This window comes from Palaemon carinicauda, chromosome 6 (assembly GCF_036898095.1).
Source record: "Palaemon carinicauda isolate YSFRI2023 chromosome 6, ASM3689809v2, whole genome shotgun sequence".
Lineage (NCBI taxonomy): Eukaryota > Metazoa > Arthropoda > Malacostraca > Decapoda > Palaemonidae > Palaemon > Palaemon carinicauda.
In genome coordinates, this window is record NC_090730.1 from 146,508,666 (window position 1) to 146,521,870 (window position 13,205).

At 39.8% G+C, this 13,205-nt stretch overlaps 1 protein-coding gene across 1 annotated transcript in view; it reads right to left on the reverse strand.

The window, feature by feature from the left end:
* LOC137642700 (ribosome biogenesis protein bop1) overlaps positions 1-13,205 on the reverse strand; it is a 97,930-nt gene that overhangs the window by 68,592 nt on the left and 16,133 nt on the right. The window contains exons 2-4 of the mRNA XM_068375491.1: positions 11,595-12,555; positions 4,976-5,091; positions 4,708-4,782 (exon numbers count right to left, since the gene is read on the reverse strand). Of these exons, the coding sequence (XP_068231592.1) occupies positions 4,708-4,782; positions 4,976-5,091; positions 11,595-12,555 (1,152 nt within the window). The remainder of the gene's footprint in view (positions 1-4,707; positions 4,783-4,975; positions 5,092-11,594; positions 12,556-13,205) is intronic.

The window sequence follows — 13,205 nt, forward strand, 5'->3', positions numbered from 1 at the left end:
CTTGCACTGTATCTATATCCATCCTGAGATACACAAGTCTTGAGTGGGGGTTAGGACAGAATTCTCTCGATTCATCCCGACCCACAGGTCTCGGCCAAAACCATAGAACTGTCTACGACAGGGGTGGTGAACTTATGACCCACGGGCTAAATCCGGCCCCCAAGGCCTTTCCATCAGACCCTCGAGCCATATACAGGTAAACTCTTTGGTCTGGCCCGTGAGAGAACATTTAAGCCTACCAGAGTGGAAAAATTTAAATAAAATCTATTTAAAATTATCAATTGTGGCATAGCCAGACTAAACTTATAAAATGAAAATTCAAGAGCTTTATAAGTTTATACGGTAGATAATTTTCAGAGGGTGGGTGTATAGGGGACCCAGGTTTCCCAGTTTCTTAGTTCACTGCTTTCATGTGTGAAGCCAAATTAAAGTCAAATTAAAACCGTGGAAAATACAACATGAAAACAAGTAAAACATCCTTGTTCAACATCCAAGTATGCTGATGATTGTGCAAAATTAATTGAGGCCTTTAGTGAAAAGTTCAGGGATGTTAACAGTAAAAAACAAGAGCTAAACATCTTTGCTACACCATTTACTGTGGATCCAGCAGATATCCCTTCTGACCTACAACTCAAATTAATTCAGCTGCAAAGTGATGATGAATTGAAAGTCAAGTTCACAAATCTCGTTTACAGTCTTTTATGGACGGTATATAAAGGCAGATATTTTTCCATCTATGAGGAGGCATGCGATGAAATATGCATCTATATATTGCTTTAGCAAAGAATCATTTGCAGCCATGACTCACTTGATACATATCTTGGTAACCAGTTGCGGGTTTAAACATTATCCCCACCACCTGACCTTACATGTCTTGCCAAAGAAAAGTTTCAGCCATCACATTAACCAAGTGAGTTCCATTTGTAGACGTTCTCAGGGCAACAAATCAGAATAAAATGTGATCACATTTGATAGATATGCTAAGAATGCAAACAATTCACCATGAAGCAGCAGTATTTTTGTTTTCATTTACTATTTATGCAAAATTATTTAGGCCTCTAAAATAAAATACTGCAATTTTACATCACGCATTCATGGTTTATTACCTCCGCCAACAAAGTTGGAATGAGGCTAGGTTTTACCCCCTGTTTGTGTGTGTGTGTTGTGAACAGCTTCCTGGTCACAATTTTAATCGTTCAGTAATGAAACTTGCAGTGATTAACTGTTGCGTAAAAAACTGGAAAGTATTAAATTTTGGAAGGTCAATGTCAAAGGCCAAGGTCATACTATGATCAAGCAAAATGTTCAATTCACGTAATTAGCCATAAGTTTGGACATCATCACAAAGACTTCAAGCTTCGTTCATATTTGAGTGTATGAAAAACTACACCAATTAATACATGTTAAGGTTGAAGGTCAAGGTCAAGCCCAAGGCCAAGGTTAGGCCAAAGGTCAAATTCTGGTCATCAACCATACGGCCACAATTTTAATCATAAAGTTAAGAAACTTGAATGGATTTTAAACCTTTATGTAAAGAGCTGTAAAGATTGAAGGTCAAGGTCAAGTCCAAGGTCAAGGAAAAGGTCAAATTTCGGTCATCAACCATACGGCCACAATTCTAAGCGTAAAGTAATGAAACTTGCAGGGATTTTAAACTGTTATGTAAACAGCTGGAAATAATTATTTGATTCTGGGAAAGGCACGCTGGTTTTGAGAAATAAGCTGCCGTGGTGGAGGTCTGCTCTCTCCGAGTACTTTTCTAGTTATTGTATGCAACAAAAACAAAAAGAAGCCTTAAAAATATTGAGACTTATCTTTCATTTGACTCATGACTATTCGTAATTTTCTGTGGCCCTCAGAACAATCATGAATGACCAAAAAGCCCTCAATACGAAATAGGTTCCCCACCCCTGGTCTAGGAGGAGGTCATCCTTCGACTCAGCTAGGATCTGCCAATCACCTAGACAGCAGAGCAGGCGAATTCTATTGGCATACCCCCACGAGGATAAGAGTTCCTTGTGAGAACTTGGGGCGCCAATAACAGGCCGAATCAAAGGACCTAGAATTGTAACACCTTTATGGCTACAACTACTCAAGGGTATTTTTTGGAGGAGTGGATAGAGATTTGGAAGTATGCATCCTTCAAATCCAAGATGACCATAAAGTAATGAGGCCTGATCGCTTGTGTGACCGTGGCTATGGTCTATCATGGATGGTGTCTGCCGGATGAACTCATTCAGAGCTGAGAGGTCGCCGATTGGTCTCCAGCCTCCAAACGCCTTCCTTATAAGAAAGTCTACTGAAGAAGCCTGGAGAATTGTAATCAACCTCCTTATGGGTGCCCTCTCCAGCATGGCATGATCTTCCGGTTGCAGGGCAAGAGCTTCTGCCAACCCCTGGCAATAAGATGATGATGTTGCTGGTCTCAGAATCAGAGAGGAGGAAGACCTGACGAACGGGAGGAGGTAACAGGATCAAAGGTCTCCACCGTCCATCTCTCTACACCATGGAATCACCACCTCTTCTAGCTGGCCTGAAAGCATCGCCCACTGGTGGTGAGGTGGGGGAATGCCCTCTCTCACGAGACGTTTTCCTCTTCCTCTGCGAAATCAGAGGATGGGGAAAAATTGATGAACGGGAGGAGGTAACCAGATCAAAAGGGCCTGTAGCGTTCATCTCTCCGCACCGTGGAAAAACCATCTCCTCCAGTTAGCCTGAAGCATACACCCACTAGTGGTGAAGTGGGGGGAACAACCCTGCTAATGAAGACGTTGTCCTCTGCTTTTGCCTCTGGCCCTACTGCGACCCTGGTTCTGGCAGGAGGCAAAAGACTGCATTGAAGAGTTCTTGACGATAGATTGTCGAGGCCAGTACCCGCCTCTCTGAGCTGGTTTTTGGGGCTGGGACAGTTGAGCAGCTGCTTTTCTTTGACCCGACATAGAAGGTTGAGGCTATCAAAAAAACACCACACGATGCAGGATAGTCTCGAGTATCCTTCCTCCATTTCAATGTCGCCTCCACCTCTGTTAGCGGGAAGAGAGAGGGCTACTTCAAAAACAAGTTATATGAACTAAGTCCTCTTTGAATATTGTTCCTCTCTCTGGTCTTCAGCTACTGACTATCATCTTAATTTGATGGACAAAACATTCTTAATTTGTTGGAGAAAAACCCGCTGTCTAGGAAACTCCTTATCCATGATCTGGATATTGATCTCTAGCACCATCAATCAATTAGTTTTTTGAGCAAATAGCACATGATTTTTCATAATTCTGATCCTCCTTTGCATTCAGATTTTTCCAGATTGTGTACCATCCAGTAAGTAGTGCTTGGTAAGCAGTTAATTCTAGTAGTCTTGCCTTCCCCCTCATAAAGGTCAATACTACACAGTATTCTACAAGTTATATTCAACATGGGACCAGAATGCAAAAAGGTCTTATTAATCTTGTAGTCAAATAGGTAGAGCATCAGAAGTTCAACCTTGTTGCAAATGCTTTCCTGTAGAACAGCTTGACATAAGTCTCATTTCCTAGTTTACTAAGCAGTATATATATAAATTATCTAAATGTTGTTACTGATCTTAATACTGTATATCATCTTTTCATATTAGGGCCCTTGGACTAGTAGCATTCTGCTCTTCCAATTGGGGTTGTAGTTAGGATGATGATGATGATGATGATGATGATGATAATAATAATAATAACTACTAGAGAGGCCCTCAGTAGAACGCAGACCTCCGGCAGGGCAGCTTATTTCTTGACCTTTTTGACTGATTTTGGACATTTAGGTTGTCCGTGACCTTAACTTTAGACCTTCCAAAATTAATCATGTCCAGCTCTTTACACAACAGTTTAAAATCCTAGCAAGTTCCATTATCTTACGATTAAAATTGTGGCCGTAGAATTGATGACCGGAATTTGACCATTTGCTTGACCTTGACCTTGGACTCAACTTGACCTTTGATCTTAACATGCATTGGCGTGGATTTTCATACACTCAAATATCAACCATGTTTGAAGTCTCTGCGACAACGATGTCCAAACTTATGGTTGTTCAAGTGAATTGGACATTTTGCTTGACCTTGACCTTTCAAAATTTAATCATTTCCAGCTTTCTACATAACAGTTAATCCCTCCAAGTTTCATTACTCTACAATTAAAATTGTGGCCAGTACGCTGTTCACAAACACACACAAAAAACAGGGGGTAAAACATAACCTCCTTCCAACTTTGTTGGCGGAGGTAATAATAACAACAACAAATTATCCAGCAAACTCATACGTTCTGGATTTTAGAATCTTAAAAATATTCATTTCAATAGCTCTTCACGCTATTAAAAGAAACTGTATAAATGAAAACCTACAAAAAAATTATGATGACACAAATTAGAAAAAAAAAGAAAACCAAATGAATGATGGATGTAAGCTTTCTAATTTCTTAATTTTTCCACAAGAGAGAGAGAGAGTGTTTGTGTGTGTGTGTTACTGCAAGAATTATAGCTCGTTTCATTATTCAGTATTTTTTGTACAGGATTTTTTTATTAATTCAATTTCTTCAATACATATTGAAGGTAAATATATTTCATAAATATATTGTATAGGGCTTGTACAATACCATTTCAAGAATGCACGATGGTAGTTTCACATCAATTAGCCACACATGAAGAGAACCATTAGTTGAAGAATAAAAAATTAAGTAGATAAGTACTTACAGTAGAACTAGCTTGAATTTTCATAGTTCTACGACGAGGAGCCAAATAAAGGTTGAGACATCTGTCCCACTGTTCCTGTAGAACAAATAAAGAATTAGAATAACTTGATAGGCAGTACTAATAAAATGGTTAATTAGGAAACTGCATCCAGGTTAACAAAAATTGTTACATATTATTGGTTCAAATCTAACTGGTTGAAAATAAACCTTCCTTAATATATTACTAAGCAAAAGCAACAAATTGTCTACCATTAACAAAATCTACCTACTTGAATGTATCTTTTGTAACCAGGAACATGACGAAGACAGCTAAATGTTCTTTCCCTTAACAGCTTGTGATGGGTTGGAAGGAATTCTGGAGGTGGATGATAAGACTCACCATGGCCTGAAACAAACAATATGGATAAAGCTAAAAAATCAGTATTTTTCAAATGTACATCTGTTGCCCTGAAACCTAATTCATATTTAACTTTACTTAAATTTATAAAAATCAATATTAAGAAAATTCAGTTCATAATTTTTTAAAAATCTGTTTGGTTTCACGAAATGGCACAGCAATCCCTAGGTTAATCAATACAGTGCTGTATCCAGATGGTGAAGAGAGGGAGATAAATGGTTAGACAGCAAGACCAGAGATTCTAAAAGTAAATGAGATGGAGTACAAAGATCTATGGTTGAAACTGAAGTAAAACACATTTGCATTATGAAATAACCGATGGAAATGGTGTGAAAGAACTGAAACAAGAATAGAGATAATCTTAACATAAAAAAAAATGTGTGTAGGCTACGGCCCAAGGGACGCTGCAAAACCCCAAAGTAAAGCCTACAGTGCACCATGTAAGATGCAATAAAAGATCTTTAATAAATTTCATATTTCTATACTCACTTGTTGGTCATATTGCTTCTTCTCAGGAAGTTCAGTTTAAACTACACTTACCCTTAAAATTTTTAAGAATTTACAAATTTTCCCATTTTCTTTCGTGTCAATAGATACGTGCATTTAATGAAAGAAGGGAACCTTCTAGCACTAAGTGGTAAGAAGCCTAGATTCCCCATGTCAGATACCCTTCATATGAGTTTTCAAGTTGATATTATCCCTACTCTTGATACCATGAGTCAGTGGGAAGGAATTACAAGGATTTTGGGTGTCTCAATGACTTTTTAGTCCATTGGAGAGACTCCATTTACTCTTGGGTAGAGTGATTTGGTTTGAGTGTTTAGAGAGTTTTTATGATCTTTTTTAACTTATTCTTGAACTCGTTTACCATGTTACTGTTTACTATATCAGATGGAAGTCTATTCAGGTATTTGCTACTTTGTATGTAAAGAATTGTGTTGTATCTTTTTAATTCTAGTTTGTATCCGTTACCACTGGTCTAATTTGTACATACATACATACATATACCAAGGCATTTCCCCCAATTTTGGGGGGTAGCCAATATCAAACAAATGAAACAAAAAAGGGGACCTCTCCTCTCTACGTTCCTCCAAGCCTGACAAGGGACTCAACCGAGTTCAGCTGGTACTGATAGGGTGCCACAGCCCACCCTCCCCCGTTATCCACCACAGATGAAGCTTCATAACGCTGAATCCCTTACTGCTGCTACCTCCGCAGTCATCCAAGAACCGGAGGAAGCAGCAGGGCCTACCGGAACTGCGTCACAATCGCTCGCCATTCATTCCTATTTCTAGCACGCTCTCTTGCCTCTCTCACATCTATCCTCCTATCACCCAGAGCTTTCTTCACTCCATCCATCCACCCAAACCTTGGCCTTCCTCTTGTACTTCTCCCATCAACTCTTGCATTCATCACCTTCTTTAACAGACAGCTATTTTCCATTCTCTCAACATGGCCAAACCACCTCAACACATTCACATCCACTCTAGCTGCTAACTCCTTTCTTATACCCGTTCTCACCCTCACTACTTTGCTCCTAACCCTATCCGCTTTATCCTAATTTGTGCTAAGCGAAAATAAATTTGTGTAATCAACATTTGTTATTCCTTTACGAATTTTGAATGCCTCTATTAACTGTCCCCTTAGTCGTCAAGTTTGTATATCAAACAAGTTCAAACATTCCATCCTCCGTCTATATCCAAATTGTCCTAGTGTTGCAGCCAGCTAATCATTTTGCCCTTTTTTCTTTATATATTTCTTCAAAAGAGCTCTGTTGTGTATCTATATTCCCAGTTTCATTGTTGTGTAAAAAAAAATGACATTTGGAAGTAATTTGTATTATTCCTAACAATACAAACCTTAGATATTTATAGGGGTATTCGCTGAAAGGACGAGCCATTAGAATTTAGCGAAGGTTAACTATCCATTACGCTAATCAGCGGGGGTAGAGGGTAGCTAGCTACCCCTCTTACCCACACACCTGTGACTACTTCACTTTGCTTGGAGGTAGGACTTTGACGGGGGACAGGGTTGGCGGGCAAGTATGCATAAATAGTTAGAAATTTGTATCGTTAAGAAAAATATAAATTACTTCCAAATTTGTCATTTGTTCCATAACTGGAATACAAACAACACTATTTAAAGGGGGTAGACTCACCCATTAGGAAAGTGTATGTCCCTGACAATCTGGCCTTATCCGGGGTTTACATATTGTGTATGTTAGTGCACAAATAAGAAGAACCTAACACCTCACTAAGCATGGTCTGCGGCCTACACAAGCTCTGTGTTGAGTTACTAGGAATGTGACTGTCAAGGTATAAGTTATTCCGAGTGTAGGAAATAACTGAGTTGACCCAAACATTCACAATACCACCTCACTAGGGTATGGGGACGCAACATTATTGGGACAATACTAGGTTACACAAGGGAGCAATGGTTTACCTGCAGTGGTTGAGGCCAGCTTGTGCAAAGGACCCAGGATGCCGATTTCCCCAAGAGAGGGGAGGATGAAGAAAGGAAAAGAGCCCGACATTTCTTTCATTCACTCAGACTAGCACCAAGTAACCAATGCCCTCAACCCTCTGCTACTTGTTCAGTAAGGAGATTGATGTGCTAAACCAGCTCTTGTGCAGCCACCACAGGACCGATAGAGAAGGTATCGAGTCTCCTGTGGGTAACGTCTTACAGGTAATTAGCGGCGAAAGTCACTTGAAGTTTCCACACGTCCGCTTGCAGAACCTGCATCACAGTAGTTCCTTTTGAAGCCCAGGGACGTACCCATGACCCTGATATTGTGGGCTCTGGGTTGACGTGTTGAAGGACATGGATTAAGAGCATGGTCATTAACACTGTGAATCCAAGCAGGAATGGAGTATTTCTTGATCCTCCTCTTACTTCTACTCGTGCTTACAAAGGGCGAGGGCACTCGGGGTAGCGCCTTAAACTTCTTTCTGGACGTATTAACAAATGAACTGGGTTGTCGGTTACAGAGCGGGCCCTCGTTTTCCGGGAGAAATCGAATCTAAGATGCGAAACCCTCGGATTCTGAGTCTTGGCAACAAACTCGGGGACGAAGCAGAAACTTAACTCTCTTCCCAACCCATGAACGGGCGATGTCATACAAGAAATCATGCAGCTCGTTGACTTGTTTAGCCGAAGCCAAGACGAGTAAGAGCACCGTCTTCCATGTAAGGTAGCTATCTGTTGCCTGGCGTAATGGTTCGTAGGGAGGCCTCTTTAGGGACCAAGGAACCTGAACCATGTTCCAAGGAGGAGGTCTTACTTCAGACTGAGGACAGGCAAGTTCGTAACTCCCTATGAGGGAAAGTTCCAGCAATGAGGAAATGTCCACTCCTTTCAGTTTAAAGGAGACTCAAGGCTGAGCAATAGCATTTCACTGAAAGGCGCATTTCCTCCCGCAAATACCCAAAGAACTCAGCTATCAGCAGTGGCTCCTCAACATCCGGATCTCAGCATTGATGTTTCTTTAACTTTGCATGACTTTTTTAAAATTTTAAGTGTTTTTCTCGAGAGCACATTTACTTTTGAGAAACACTTTAGGTCTGTGTCTTCTTCAATTGCACAAAAAAATTGGCTTACTGAGTAAGTCTTTTAAGATTTCCGGTGATCAATCTATTCTGAAGAAGTGTTTTAATTCCTTCTTTCTACCTTGTTTTGAGGATTGTTTTCCTGTCTGGTCTTCAGCTGCTGATTCTCATCTTAATTTGTTGGACAGGAACTTACGGTCTATTAAATTTCTTATTCCTGATCTAGATATTAACCTTTTTCACCATCATTCAATTAGTTCACTATGCATATTGCATAAGATTTTTCATAATTCTGACCATCCTTTACATTCAGATCTTCCGGGGCAGTTCCACCCTGTTTGTAATACTAGGCATCCAGTTAATTCAAATAGTTTGGCCTTCTCAATCATGAGACTCCATACTACAGTGTGGTAGAAGTTTTATTCCAGCTGTGACCAAGCTGTGGAATGATCTTCCTAATCAGTTGGTTGAGTCAATAGAACTTCTAAAGTTCAAACTTGCAGCAAATGTTTTCATGTTGAACAGCCTGACGTAAGACTTTTTATAGTTTATATATGACATATGTTTTGATGTTACAGTTTTTGAAATATTTTATTGTTAATTTTTTCTAATATGGTTTATTTATTTTCTTATTTCCTTTCCTCAATGGGCTATTTTTCCCTGTTGGAGCCCTTAGGCTTATAGCATCTTGCTTTTCCAACTAGGGTTGTAGCTTGGCTAGTAATAATAATGATAATGAAGATAATAATAATAATAATAATAATAATAATAATAATAGTGGCATCAAGGAGAGGTACCCTTTCTACGTCTGTCTGGTGTTTGCCAGACGGGAGTTCGAGTCCCGCTCAGTCTCGTTAGTGCCATTAGTGTCTGCAACCTTACCATCCTTGTGAGCTAAGGTTGGGTGGTTTGGGGGAGCCTATAGGTCTATCTGCTGAGTCATCAGCAGCCACTGCCTGGCCCTCCCTGGTTCTAGCTTGGGTGGAGAGGAGGCTTGGGCGCTGATCATAAAATATATAGTCAGTCTCTAGGGCATTGTCCTGATTGCTAGAGTAACGTCACTGTCCCTTGCCTCTGCCATTCACAAGCGACCTTTAAACCTTTAACCCAACCACTGAAGACGTTCCACTTTACCTGGTAGACTGATGCTGTCAATCTTCACAGATATTCCGATATCCTCTTTGCAACTTGTTGTGAAAATCCTTTTTGAGTGAGGAGATGCTGAATAGTCTCCAGGCGTGAAGACATAGCAAAGCTACTCTTTTGTAGAAAATGTTGGCATGTGGTTGTCTGAGTAGATTGTGTCGTGGATGTTCTCTCGAAAGTTCCGACAGGAGTTGCAAAGGGTCTGGAAACCATTCTGCGTGATGCCATGGAAGAGTTATGAGGTCATTGAGAGGTTGACCATTGTTCTGTCCTTGCTGAGTACTCTTCTCATTGGACAGAATGGGGAAAAGGCATAAAAGTAGATGTTGTCCCACCATTGCTGGAATGCATCTTGCCAGAGAAACTTGGGGTCCAGGACTGGGGAGCAGTATAACATGAGCCTGAAGTTCAGGGACGTTGCGAACAGATCCACCGTCAAAATACCCCACAAAGTCAAGTTAAAAGACAAAAATTAATGGCAGTCCAAAATAGGCGAGGAGGAAGAGCGGTTACAACTGGTCTCCATCCGAGCCAAAAGTAAAGTAAGCTAAATCACCGGTGTGTGAGCGGTAGCAAGCTAACCCCCCGTAGCCCCGTTAACTAGCGGTATGGGTAGTTAACCCTCGCTAAATTTTAATGGCTCGTCATTTCAGCTTCACAGAAAGTAATACCCCTAAATAAATAGCGTAGGTTTGTATGCCAGTTACGGAACAAGTACTTCTTTGGCAGGGGTGGCAGGGGAAGACAGAACAGGTGGAGAAGACATAGCACTTGATGTTACAAGGGCTTGCAAATGTCTTTCCAACAACACAATGCCCTCAATGTCTAAAGAAGGCTACAGCGTTCTTAGCAGCACTTACCTGTGAAGATGGTTTCTAGCTACCCCGATGAGACAGAATACCTGCTTCTTTAGGGTAAGCAGTAATGCAGTCTTACTCTGGGCTTGTCATAAAGTTAAATCACTGCTGTCATACTTCTTCTACATTTCTTCAGGAGGAGGAAAACAGAGAAAGCTCAGAACCAAAGTACCAGTAGGAGAAAGGCAAAAGGTCTAGCAGATTCTTTAGCCTTCGAGGAAGAACTTGAAAGTGAAGAATCTTACTTGGACTTCTTATCATACCCCAGCTCCTGGGAGGATGGCACTCCCTACATTCCTCATAGGGTGATGAATGCACACAGTTATGACCCCTGCAAGGGGGTACAAAGAATGGGGATCCACCGAAGTTCCACAACTACAGCCAGAAACCCCTGGGCAGGTCCCCATGCCAGCATGTGGTTTCTCCATTTACTGAGCACAAAATAATCAGTCATAGTCAAAGAAAGTGAAAAAAGGCAAGTTTGTTAGCGGCGAGAATACATCTGTGCTACCTGGCGTCCAAAGTCAGAGTGGCTACTCAGTGGGGTGGTGGGGGAGGGAGCTTCCCACTACCTGCCAGTAACTACTTACATCTCATTATAAATTTTAATTGAAGATTCCAGCTTCGGTGAACTCTTTTCTCGTATTAAAGGACAAGGGTTTGTATTTGTGCAGGAACAAGTCATTTACACCATAGTGCTGTATTACATTAACTCTAAAGTACAAGCAAAATACTTTGACATGCAACTCAAAATTAAATAATGAAATTAGATTAAGATAGCATTAAAAGAAAATACAAATAAGAAAATACTTTAGCATAGAATCATTAACTAAATTAAGTGATATGAATACTTCAATAGATGCCATAGTGACATATTGTTCTCAAGCTGCCAAAGTCTTTTTTTAAGAACAAAATACAGGTAATAAACATCACTTCTTACCTGGTAATTTCCTTTTTGGTGCTTGCATATGATTGTATACACCTCTTAATTTGGTACCTTCATCATGCCACAAGTCATAATGGAATTTATCTTTCTTCTCTTTCTTGTCCTTATTATACTTGATAAGTCCTCTCCTAATTAGTACCGCTCTTCGGGCAACATAGGCAGCTTCGCTTCGTGAAGGAATAAATGATCTTTTATGCTCTGGCCGCCCTGATATAGGCATATCCATAACTTCATGTGAAAATAGATCTTGAAACTTGGGATACATATCAAAGTTTTTGTCAGGCACTCTGCGGCCCATGATGCGCTTGACTATATCGAGATCATCATCACTTAGTCGAACTTCTTGACCAGTTAGTTTGTCAAATACAGTACGATTAAAATCTGGATTCTCTAGTTTGTCAAGGAATTTATCCAAAGCATCCCCTTGTTCTGGTTTAAGAATAGGTTTGCCATCTAAATTATAACCAAGATGAGGATAGTCATCATACCAGTTCATAGGTATGTTACCAATAGTATTTCTAAGGTCCTCTTCATCAGACGAATCATACTCGTATTCATCAGGTATAATTGAAGACCTGCTTGTACTGGGCTGGCTATCAGCATCAATTCCACTGTCCTTATCATGTGATATTTCCTTTTCTTGAGAATTCTCTTCATTTTTACTTTCCTCTTCATCAGAGTCTTCAGCAAGGCTATCGACACCATCATCCTCTTCTTCCTCAGATTCACTCTCATCTGATTCAATTTCTCGACTGGACTCATGCAAATCATGTGCAACACCATTAACTTTTGGTTTCACCTTCTGTTTTGTATTTCCTTCTTTGATCTCCTCCTCTTCTGCGTCCTCATCACCCTCCTCCCATACCAGAAGTTCATCATCATCATCATCCTCAATATCTTCATACTCAGAATCAGAAGAATCACCTTCGTTATCTACTGTCGTCAAATAATCAACCTGAAAATTAATTTGATGTATTAAACATTTGACAAATACAAATCATAATTTTCCTTTTACATTATCAATTCATTTATTATACTTCATAATGGCTACGAATGAAATAAAACATCCATAATTATTAATCAAAGAAAGGTACCTCTTAAGTGTCAAATACTAATTGAGCAATATTAGCATCACAAACCAAGCTGAAACCCTAGTCGGAAGAGCAAAAGGCTACAAACACCAAGTCTGTGATAGGAAAAGAACCACATTGTGGAAAAGCTAAAACCAAACAATGACCATTCACAGCCAACCAGGGGTTAAGTGAACACCTAAGAATAATGTGAATGGTCATATAGCAAACAGGTATACTCAGATAAAAATTTAAAAACTTGTTTCTGCAGAAAAATACTCTGTCAAACAGTGAATTCCATAGTTGCTCAACAGTGTAATTCTTAAACCAATATTCTATGTAGTATCAAAATTAGTTACAAAAAAATCTAAAATTCAATATGTATAATTTAAATATCTTAAATGACAAAATATGACAAATTTGGGAGTAATTGGTATTTTACCTAATGATACAATCCTAGAGCTATTCATAAGGGATATTACTTTCGGTGTAGCTGAAAGACGAGCCATATGATAGTTAGCAGGAGGGGTGGGGA